The sequence below is a fragment of the Mastigoproctus giganteus genome, chromosome 6 (genome assembly GCF_048544385.1).
Source record: "Mastigoproctus giganteus isolate SK-2022 chromosome 6, ASM4854438v1, whole genome shotgun sequence".
NCBI lineage: Eukaryota > Metazoa > Arthropoda > Arachnida > Uropygi > Thelyphonidae > Mastigoproctus > Mastigoproctus giganteus.
The window spans coordinates 217,468,143-217,480,499 of NC_143580.1; the positions used below are offsets into that span (position 1 = coordinate 217,468,143).

General features: G+C 33.5%; 1 protein-coding gene across 1 annotated transcript in view; it reads right to left on the reverse strand.

Annotated features, from left to right (window-relative positions):
- Positions 1-12,357, reverse strand: part of LOC150084974 (ribosomal protein S6 kinase alpha-5-like) — an 88,601-nt gene that overhangs the window by 8,430 nt on the left and 67,814 nt on the right. The window contains exons 13-14 of the mRNA XM_090376416.1: positions 10,758-10,835; positions 3,307-3,380 (exon numbers count right to left, since the gene is read on the reverse strand). Coding sequence (XP_090232542.1) covers positions 3,307-3,380; positions 10,758-10,835 — 152 coding nt within the window. The remainder of the gene's footprint in view (positions 1-3,306; positions 3,381-10,757; positions 10,836-12,357) is intronic.

Consider the following 12,357-nt stretch of genomic DNA (forward strand, 5'->3'; position numbering starts at 1 on the left):
TATATGCTGTTCATTTTATTTGAAGCGAATTGTAATAATTGCCCTAAAAAAAAGGGCAAGTATTATGAATAAACTTTCACTCATTTATGAGCGAAAGTTTCAATTCAATTCAATTAGCTCTGTTATGTGAGTGGGAGTGCCTGTGTATAAAGTAGTGTCTACATTAAAAAAAAAATTTAAGAAATATAAATTTTCTATAAAATATTCGTTACCCATGGCTGTGTCCACCACAGTATTAAAATAAAGGATAACATCAAAAAGCCAATTTCAATTTTTTTTTTTTTTTTTTTTGCCTATTTTTAGATATAGAAGGTATAAACGATTTATAACCTAAAATGCATGCTCACTCAAATGGTATTGTTACACCCATTCATGGATTAAAATCACAGCACCGATTAAAACATGTTCAAATTTGACAATTTCAGTTATCAGAATATATATTATCATAAAAACAAATTGATAAATAGTTTTACCTTGAAAAAGGGATGAAATTTAATGCCCTCATTCTGAAATCGGAGGCGTTCATATTTTTTCTTATTAAGAAGCCTAGCTATTAAATCTGAAGCATCTTTTGATAATTCTGGAGGGATGATCAGTTCATTTTTTAATGTTTCCCTGAAAAGTGAGAAGTCAAAGGAAAAAAAAAATAAGTTGCAAAGTCTTAAGGTGTTTCATCATTTGATATATAAATATGATTTCTGTAGTTAAATAAAACTTATAACAGGAATGCTTTAATTTTTTTTTCTTCTCTATATCATAAATGGCAGCAAATGCATTTTTAACTAAGAAATAGGTAAAAGATGAATATTCTTTTGAAATAATTTAATGCCAACAATGAAATATAACTTTGTAACCTTTATTACAAAGACGAATGGTTTGTCTGATATGCATAGAGAAAGCAGTAGCTCTTGATTCTACACAGGAACAGTGGTAATAACATTCCATATAAAAAATTCATGTTTCTTGACTTGCCTCAAGACTATACAGTGTTCGAATTTTGTTTGGTCACTACTTGATAATTTTATATTTCTTTTAAAAAACACTGGTTTCATAATAGGTACTAATTGCTATATGTGTACTACATATACTTGCTGTTTAACACTTGGCTAATTAAATGGGACACTTTTGTGTTGTATCATTTTTCTACAGAATTTGCCCATCTTTTATTAATAGGAGCAAGTGAATAAACTTGTGGAAAGGATATAAATTTTTACACCAAGGATTCCTCGAATAGCAAAATTATTGCCTGTGTTGCACAAGTAAATACCATAATTTTAGAGATTAATGTTTTTGTGAGAGCCACTCTTTTCCAAAGTAAAATTTTTTGTTGGCAAATTTCTTATAAACCAAATGGGTAGAGGGCCTGCTATATTTAATTTAATAACTTTATAAGCTCTTCATTTCTTAAATTACCACTGGGCATCTCATATCCTTGTATTAGCAATGGGAGGATCATGATATATAGCAAGCAAGACATAACACCAAGCCCTGCCATAACAGCAGAGAGTAAAGTTTGCACCCTATTTCACAGCAGCTTTGCACATTGTCCTACTGCTTCAGGCCCTAGACAATGTCATCCACTCTCTGCATGTGCACTTCAGGAATAAACAAACATCGTTTATTCTCAGTTCCAATGTCCACTCCTTGCCTTCTTAACAGTTTGCTGCCACCAATATTTGAGAGAGCCCATTCGACGTGTTGTAATTTCAAAAATGATGAGAAATAACATTCCAAAAATTCCAACATAATGGTTGAAAAATAAACGTCTGTAATTCGTACCCAAAAGCAAATAATTACTTCTGGGCTGAGCAGTAAATCAGAACAAAACTCAATTTTATTGAAAATTTATTCTATGTATATAAAATAAAACTAATCTCAGTAAAAGCACAAAACAAATAAAAATGTATACCAAGTTATAAACAAAAATGAATCATTGATGCTAATAGCCCAAAGTTCAATCAGTGTGCCAAGATTTCGTTTCATGTTACTTTTAAACCACACATATATTGACCACTTAAGAATGAGCACCTATTATACAGCAAAGCACTTAAGGTATCACTGAATGATTATAAGTGTTGACACCTCAAACATACTAAGGTATAACCTTTTAGTTGAGAGCCAACTGTGTAGGTTCTGAACGAATGACAATGGGCTGCTAATTATGGAGACTAAGTTGACCCGATTAAATAACTCATAGGCTGGAAATCCCTTACTGTGGTAAGAAAGCAATAAGGTTAGTACAAGGGGACTATGATTGTACTATCATAGTGATCTGTACACCCACTGAGCATAACAAATTTGGATGATGATGCCCCCTGAGTTATATTTTGAATTCCAGTATGTAGTTTTGCATTACAACTGGATGGATGGATGTCATAACCTCTGCTATGTGAAAGAAAAGCACCTACTACTAATTCACACAGGGTTAGTGGTAGAGAAGGGGTGGATTAAATACATTTAGTGAGCTTCCATTTGAATTACAATGAGACAATTTTGTTTAATCATCCCAACTAGGCATTATTATGAAAGTAACCATGGATGGGTCATGACTGTCTGGTAATTAGTGTCACTTGTGTGCTGCCAAGGGTTTCTAGCTGCTGCTATACAGCTGCTTGGAATATTCTTGGGAGATGTATTGCTACCCTCCAACTGCCACACTAGTCTCTCTAGGAATTTATGTGCACTCGAGGACTTGTGAATATCATTATCACTGGAGCTGCCTGAATGATTGGTTTTTGGTTCAGTTTTTTTTTTTTTTTTTTAGGAGCATTAGCAACTAAAGCCATATTGCTCCAAGAATATGCAGTGGTCACTCTCTGACCTTTCTGCATCCTCCGTATTTGGTGGTCACGGGCTGGAACCCTGGTCTAATCAAGAAGTGTGTGCTACGCACTGCTGCTCCTGCCCACCTGGCTACGGAGGTGCCGTGCCTGAAAGGTTCACTGACCGCATGTAGCACCACTGAAAGTCCTGTTGCAATTGGGAAGTGGGATAGAAATCATCATCATCCCCATTATTGACAAACAATGGACATTCTATCCACAACTTCAGCCTTACTCAGTATCCTTGCAATATTGGTGTAAGTATATTAACCCATACATAACAAGGCTAAAAAATTTCTAATAAACTAGTGCGATCAGGTAAAGAAGTGAACCAATTATTAGAAGGAATAGGGAAAAACAATAGTTCTTTAAAGTAAAAATAAATAAATAAATTTTACCCACTGTGTTAAACATTTTTCCTAATAATTTTTTCCACCTCTTTCTATTATATATAAAGCAGAAAAACAAAATATTTATTGCTTACTTATTGTTATCAAAGGGCCAACTGTGTGTCAACAGTTCATATACTATAACACCATAACTCCACCAGTCTGCATCCTGAAAATAATAAACAGAATTATTACAAAAATTATTACTCGCCATAAATTTGGTTGATGTTGGTAATTAGTTTGCATCTAGAAAGTTTTCACCAGATATTAAAACATAAAAAAGATTAATTTTTTCCAGTTTACATTTTACTGATATTTCTGCAATAAACTGCTCATTAAAAAAATAATAATAATAAATATATATATATATATATAGTGGGAGGGGACCTTCCATTAAAAAAAAAAAAAAAAGAGCACAATTTTGTTAACCTAAAATATTAAATACTGCGCAACATGCTGACACACTGTCTGCCAGAAGTATTTTGCACTTTTTTTTCTGTAATAACAATCATTTGTTCATTGTCACAACAGCCAATGCTGATAAGATGTTTTGAGGGTAGCAAAGTTTCAAATGAGGGGAAAGATGAAGCTTGGGATACAAACCTAAATAACTTCAACAGGTATGTCAAGGTATTAAACCATATAGGATTATTTAGTCTTAATTGTGTCTACAGTAATGTCAGGAGTGCTGTCAATAAAATGGCTGGCTTTGAACTCCGAGATAGGCAACTAATGCTGATATAATAGGGCTAACAGAAACGTGGTGCCACCCAGAAATTACTTGTGAATATCATTACCACTATGTATAATGTATTTGGAATAAATAGGGAAGATAGAAGGGGTAGAGGGGTCATGCTTCTTATCAATCACAGCCTAAGCATGAAAAGAGATTCTGCAGAGTCTGAAGTTACGTTTGTTTGTTTGTTATTTGGTTTTTAGGAGCATTAGCAACTAAGGCCATATTGCTCGGGGATATGCGGTGGTCATTCCCTGACCTTTCCATATTTGGTGGTCACGGGCTCGAACCCCGGTCTAATCAAGAAGCGTGTGCTACGCACTGCTGCTCCTGCCCACCTGGCTACGGAGGCACCTTATATGAATTGGGTGGATTGCTGAGGGACAGAGACTACATTTGAATTATGGAATACTTTTAAAACAAAAATCACAGAAGCCATGAATGCATACATATAAGAAAATGCTGCAGCAGGAGAATGCTAAAATGGATGGCTGCAGAGCTGGCCAGTCAAATAGAGCAGAAAAAGATGGCATGGGAAAGGTATAGTTATGAAAAGTATTGAAGCCTTCAAGGCTTCAATACTTTTCATAACAGTCAAGTTGATCTGTATTAGTACCACAAATAAAGTTAGGGAAGCCAAAGCTGCTTATGTTGTTGTAGTAGTAGTAAGGTTTTAGGAGCATTAGCGACTAAGACCATATTGCTCTGTGTATACTGTCTGTAAATTGCAGCTGCTTATGAGAAAGCACTGGCTAAGAGAACAAAGAACAGAGACAAGGAAAAGAGCTAATCAGATCAGACCCTTGTGCACCAAGTATGAAAAAAGTCTCAGGTAACCCAGCTGATAGCCGATGTTGTGTATGAATTGAATAGGTACTTTGCATCAGTCTTTACTGACTAAAAACTCTCCATGCTGAGAAGAGGCTGAGCTACATGAAATTAGTGATGTCGTAATTACCAATGATTGTTTATTAGAAAAACTTTTGAGCATAAAGGCAAGTTAGGCTCCCAGAGTTGATAGCATATACCCTGTAGTTTTGAGGTAGAGCGTGAGAGTATATTGAACTATTGATGGTTTGCAAATTTTTTTCAATGGTATGGTTTTCATAATGTGAAATTCTGGAACGTGCTGGAACATAACCCTCACGTAAATTAAGAAGTCACTGTACTATTAAACATATAATCTCTGAAATAAATTTGTAATAAATCATGCCTTTTAGTGAAAATATAATTCTAGAATAACTTAACCTGTCAATCCAAATTTTTGCCCTGGAGACATGGAAAACTCCCATTTAGAGAACTGAAGTGTTATTTTTGGATCATAAAGATAACATCAAGTTTCTTCTGCTCACTATTGTTTTTAGAAATCCTGGGATCTTAAAGACAAATTTCAATCAGTTCTTTTGGGAGTGCAACTCTTGTTTATACCCAATCTGCTGTTAAAAATTCAGAACAAAGAAGTTTCATAATCTTTTCCTGTTGAAAATATCAGTTATGATGATTTTGCAAGTACCATAGGATATTCAACTTCATGCCACATCAGTTATCATTTGACATTTTGTGTAAATAATGCTTCTAATCAGGAGACAAGTTCATTTATTGACATGCAAGGTCCCCCCCCCCACACACACACTTGGGATCATCCACAATGATATTACATCAGTTACTAAAGCACTAATAACATTCAGATATCCCAACCTGTTAACAAGACTTCACTGCTGGGGAAATGGACAATAGAAATGAGTATTAAAGAGCTTAACAATGATCTCTACAGTCTGTGAGACTGATTTCTTTGACAAAAGGCAAAGGTTTTTTAGATATGTTAAAAAAAAAAAATATATATATATATATATATATAGTCATATAAATTAGAATAAGGTTATAAAATAAAATAATGCCAGCAGTATGGCAGGACAAGAGCAAAAAAACAAAATTAAACTTAAATTCAAATCAGACAGGGAGGGAAGAGAAAGGTAACAAGAGTAAAAATATTGCAGCGGAGATTTAACGAATCGCCAATGCAGGGAATTGAACAGCGGTGGTCCTGATGCAGCGAAAATCAAAAATAGAACAGACATGAACACTCCAGTGCAAAGCCACACTACTGACAAAAGCAAATTTAGAGTGGCAAATCTCAACGGAGTGGTCCTCTGTTGAGATGGGGCATAATGGTCAGTCTATTTTTGTTTTGTTTTATTGTAGTAGTTTAAATCTCTGTTTGGTGATATTTCACATAAATTTGGACCTGGTGCCCATCAGAGGGGGCACCGCTAAATTTCTATTTAATTGGCTTTTAAATTTCAAAGAATGATTATTCGTATATTTAGATCTTCTAAATTAATTTAGAGTTTCCGCTGCAATATTTTTATTCTTGTTACCTTTCTCTTCCCTCCCTGTTTGATTTGAATTTAAGTTTAATTTTGTTTTTTCGCTCTTGTCCTGCCGTACTGCTGGCATTATTTTATTTTATAACCTTATTCTAATTTATATGACTATATTTCAAGCATCATGTAGAGGATTATGCTTTTTGCTGCCCCTGATGTGTGCTGTACCCTCCTTTTTATTTTTATTATGTAATATTTCTTTTTCCAACATTATTTAAATATATATATATATATATATAATTATTACGAATAATAAAAAAATAAATAAAAAAATAAAATTAAAAATAAATAGAGAAGTCAGATTTGAAGTGCGATAATATGGATTATGGATCAGGGACACTGCAAGAGCAAAGGTACCCTACAACCATAATATATACATAAAATTATTCTTATTGTTATGTGTAGAATGTAGTAGGTATATATATAAGTATAGAATTTAAATATAGAATTTAACTAGTGCTAATAATGAAAATACTGTGTATCCTGGTATGTCAAAGAACCACACTTGCTATTTCTATTTCTACTCGATTTTTTATATATTTACCATCCTATTCCTATCTTGAAAGTACCGTTTACTCTTGGTTCCGCCTACACCTTATTTTAATGTCATTTTAATTGTTATTGTAACTTTAATTGTAATTTTATGCAACTTATATGTATGGAACCAGATAGCTTTGATAACATACTACATGGGCAGAGTAGAATAAATTTGACCTCGGGTACACATGCTCTGTACTGTACTCCGCAACACGGATGTAACTCTAAACATACACATTTAACACACACAAGACAGAGCACAACAGCATGTAATGCTTCTAACTTAGATAAATATGGGATCCATGACCTTAAATTCAGCACCTGCAAGAATAAACTTTGTTTAACCTGTCCCTGTATACACCCGCAGCATATAACAAATGATGCATCAAAACCTACTTTTTGTAAAACTAGTAATGTTATCCTGCAAAACATGTAATATAAAATACGTTGGACAAACTAGCAATAAGCTGCACCTAAGAATTAATCAGAATAGATCTGACATCAATAACTACTTAAATAGAAATAATAATAATATAGAACATGAAATAGAATATATGCATTTTCAATCGCACAACTTCAACAATATATACATATCCATATTAGCACAGATTAATAACGCTAATATTAGAACTATACAAGAAGAAATATTTATGTTAAAATTAAAAACATTATACCCATATGGTCTAAATAATAAATTCAACCATAAAATTATTACTAATAACTTAACAGACAGTTGTATATATGACAAATTCAATATAATCAAGTTCCATAAGAACCCACGGAAACGTACTAATAAATCTAAAAATACCAGTAACAAGCACAGTACTATTTTAGGTGATTTTGAAGTCACCCTTAAGAACTGGGATAAAAATATTATAAATGTACAAGATATACATAATTTACTTTTCAGTACTAAACACAGTATACTGAGAGCACTATACAAGTTCATACGCACTTTCAATTTCGAGTCCAAACATCTCTTTCATTTAATAAATGATATTTGTAAATTCAATCTAAAAAACAAAAGCTCTACAACATGTGATAAAGAATCAATCATTATCTTGAACTTCAACAACCATATCATGGACAACATAAATATCAATAAACTTATAAATCAGCATAATCATTTACTTCCTAATACTAGTCCTAGTTATATTAAAGTAAGATATAAGTATAATAAACCCTTTGGATTATTAGCTTGTAACTACAAATCTATAGCTACCAGTTTAATATCACATATTACAGACAACAACAACAACTGCATTTGTCAACAAAGCAACATGCAGCAATATATTGATCCAGACTATGGACATATCATTACAGGAAATCTAAACATAGTTACGGACCCAATGCTCAGATATGTACTATCACAAGGATTCAAATTCAGGCCGCGTACCAAAATAAATGTAACCAACTTCAATAAGCAGATATATCAGGATCTGTTAAACTACTGCTTCCAATTAGCCTACAAAAATAACACACCTATAGAAGCATACCATATGTGGATTAGCCATACATTTGCCTTATTCAAGCATAAATATGCATTGCACAGTTCAAATGTATATTATCAAGGTAAATACTACAACTTGACTAAATTAAAACAAAAACTGCTAGAAATACACAAAGACTTCGTAATCACACCGGTAGATAAAGCAGCCAATAATTTTGCATTCATTTGCAAATATTTTTATACACATACTTTAACTAATGAACTTAACTCAAGCAATACTTACAAACCGATTTCCAGTACATATAATATCATTACAAAAAACTAATGGCCTTCAATAAAAAACTAAAGCTCAACTTAAGCAATTACAGCTTACCTTATATCTACTTCATTCCTAAATTTCATAAAAAACCAATAGGCTTCAGATTCATAACCTCATGTAAAAATAGTTATGTACACAAATCTGGAAAGACACTTGAACAACTACTGCAACCACTGATGCATAACAGCAAAATCATAGGCAACAACCAACCCGTATTAAAATTTTTGCAAAGTAATAAAGTCAATAATATTCAAACCTTTGATTTCCATAGCCTATTTACCAGTATCAATCAAATCAATCTCAAATCGGTACTAAAAGATATCTATAATAAACATAAGGACTTTATTTCCTGCAACACATATTACTGGAACAACATACTGAACTTATGTATTTCCAATAACTTCATATATGATGGTAACACAGTATATCAACAAACCAATGGAACACCTATGGGCAGCCCAGCCTCATGCATAATAGCCAGCCTATATTTATACTGGTCATAAACCTCATTTCCACAGGACCTAATCCTATTCGGATATATAGACGACCTCATAGTAATCAACTGCCCTAATTTCATCCAGGATTATGGACATTTATACCCTAATGAACTTGTACTAGAAAGAACAAACAATTCTGATACAGCAGCCCATTTTTTGGATCTAGACATTAATTTAAAAAAATGGTATAGCCTCCATCAATTTGTACAAACGTGAAGCATTCAACTTTAGCATAGTAAACTTTACACAATGGAATTCCAATATTTCCAAACAGGTACATGCTAATGTTATCCTAGCATAATGCATCAGAATAGCAACAATATGCAGCGACAAAACTACAACTATTGATAACATCAGAATATTATACAATAAACTAACCAAAAATCTTTTTCCTATTGCATATCTGCGTCATCATATCAATAAAGCCCTTAACATATTAAGGCACAAGAACTTAATAGATATTAATATAAACAGCATTATTAACTTATAATTATTCCCATACGCATCAAGTATGTATATAGTGTAAATACAATACACTAGGCCTCTTTGGTGTCTTACGGTCTGGAAAACTTGTACCCACTGATTGGCCTGACATAGTGTATTTGCCTTGTAACTACCTTGTAATTATTTTTTATACCTTGTAATTATTTTTTAAACCTATCTTGATTTATTTATTTAATTGTTATTTGATTGTAACTTAACACAACTGACGTAAATACTTTATATTTCTTATCTATCCCGGATGTTTGAGCAACTCCACCGCATACGTAAATTACATAATATACAGACAACAAATTCGTCTAACGCTAGGCGCCGCCAGCGTTTCTACACATAGATACACGGGTTAGCCTCCGGCTCAGTCTTTTCTGTCAACCCGTCCAGTAGCGGCAAGTTCTTGTCATTCGGACACTCCCTTCCTTTGTCTTCACTTTCATAGCGGTCCACTTACTTCTGTTAGGTTATCCATGTTCTGTATGTAATACATTAGTAACACATAATATTTTTACATAACTTGTATTTTATTTATTCTAAATTTGTATTCTAAATTATTTTTACCACGTGGCTTCTTACACATGCTCTTTGACATACAGAACATGTCAGAAACAGAAGTAAGAGTATTGCTGTTCTTTTTCATAATTTTGGTGGATGACCTCTGACGAAGACAAAAATTGTGAAAAATACTGCAATGCTATTTCCACATTGGTCGTTGTTTTTTCAAAATTTGCATTTTGTTTCTTTTTATATTGTTACACTGTTTTATATCGTTACACTTTTTCTTTTCCTTTTTTCCACCCTTTGTTCAACACATATATCGCTACCAGGATACACTGTATTTTCATTATTAGCACTAGTTAAATTCTATACTTATATATATATACACACCTACTACATTCTACACATAACAATAAGAATAATTTTATATATATATATAGCAATAAAAGTGCAACCAAAACAACACCTATTGTAAAAAATCCTAGACATTCTAGATTAATAAAAAAAGTTTTTCTTATTCAAATCAGATATTTTTAACAAAGCCAATCCTGAAACTTTTTGACCCGACATTGTATCTTGAATTTATAAGAAAAGGGTATAAACATTATATTTTCTTACAAATCAACTTACATAACTGTAAAACTTTTGAGAAATTACTTCTGGAGAAACATATGGTTCACTTCCACAATAGTCTTTACAAATGGATACCTGCAAGAAAAATATGAAAGCTAATAAAATAAAAGAATTAAAATCATTTTATATTTAAGTCTCAAGAAATTAAATGAATTTATTCGTGGAATTATGGCACATATTGGAAGTACAACATTTTTGTCTACAATGCTCGTCATTTAAATTGCTCCATCTAGAAAGAACAGATGAATTAACCTGAAAATTTGCATGTACAACTGTGATGCATATTGACATAAATGATTAGCATGTCAAGCTGATCAGTGCAGCAGAACATTTAAATTATGCGTCTGTTACTTGGCTTGACAGGAATCTGAAGGTGCCACAAAAACATGTATAAACTTTAGTAGGTATTGGTATTGGTATTGTTATTTCTGGCGCAAGGGCTACTAGGGCCATATTGCGCCTATCAAGGGTAAAGGAGTCCAGATATTGTGATTATAAAATCATGTCAGATGCGGTCATATAGCTGTATCTCTTTGAGGAAGCAAAAAAATTCTATTAGATTTGCATCATTGCCTATAATGTGACGAAGTGTTAAAGGTTCTTGAAGATTTCTTAGAGTACCGAATGAGGCTTTTCTGGCAGCAGTATATAGTGTACAATCAATGAGAATGTGTTTGATAGTGAGAAAAGAGTTGCAGTGAGTACACTTCGGAGGATCGTCTCCTGTGAGTAGATAAAGATGGGTGAGGTGACTGTGACCGATTCGCGCTCTGGACAAGACGACTTCTTCCCTTCTGTTTACACGGAAACTGGAAGCCCATAACTGTGGTTCAGATTTTATTTGCAGGAGCTTGTTCTGCAGTTGAGCTTGCCACAAAAGTGTCCACTGTTCTTTACATACATGCCTTATATAGGATCTATAGTCAATATACGGAACGTAGTAATTCGTCAATGCTATGTTGGATGATTGTTTTGCTGCATAATCCGCTTTTTCATTCCCTGATATCCCCATGTGGCCTGGGATCCAACAAAAGATGACTATTTGCTGGTGTTCTTGGATATGCATCAGCCGAGATTTTATTGTTGCTATTACAGGATGTGTTGGCGAGGAGGAATTTTGCAAGGCTATAAGTGCACTCTGTGAGTCTGTATATATCACAGTTTTTTGGATGGACAGATGGAGGATATTTTCTAAGGCAAGGTTGATGGCACATAATTCTGCTGTATAACTGCTGCATTCAGTGGGCAAGGAAACAGAGATAGTGTTATGGGGAAAGACGGCTGCAGCCCCGACTCCACTTTCAGACTTTGATCCATCAGTGTATACTTTTGTAAAATGTGGATAATTTTGTGTGTGAGCAGTATGGAGTTGTTGCATGTTGATATTAGCAAGCGAATGTTTTCCCCAGCTTAGGAAATAGCTGTCACAGGATGCTTTAATAGAATACCATGGAGGATCTGCACTGTTTGAATCTTGGAGGACTTTGTCAAGATGTATATTCCACGTTTGCGATAATGCCTGCAATCTGATGCCAGTAGGTTAAACTGCTCTGGGTTTGTTTCTATAGTGCATAAAGAACTGTGGATCATTAAGTAT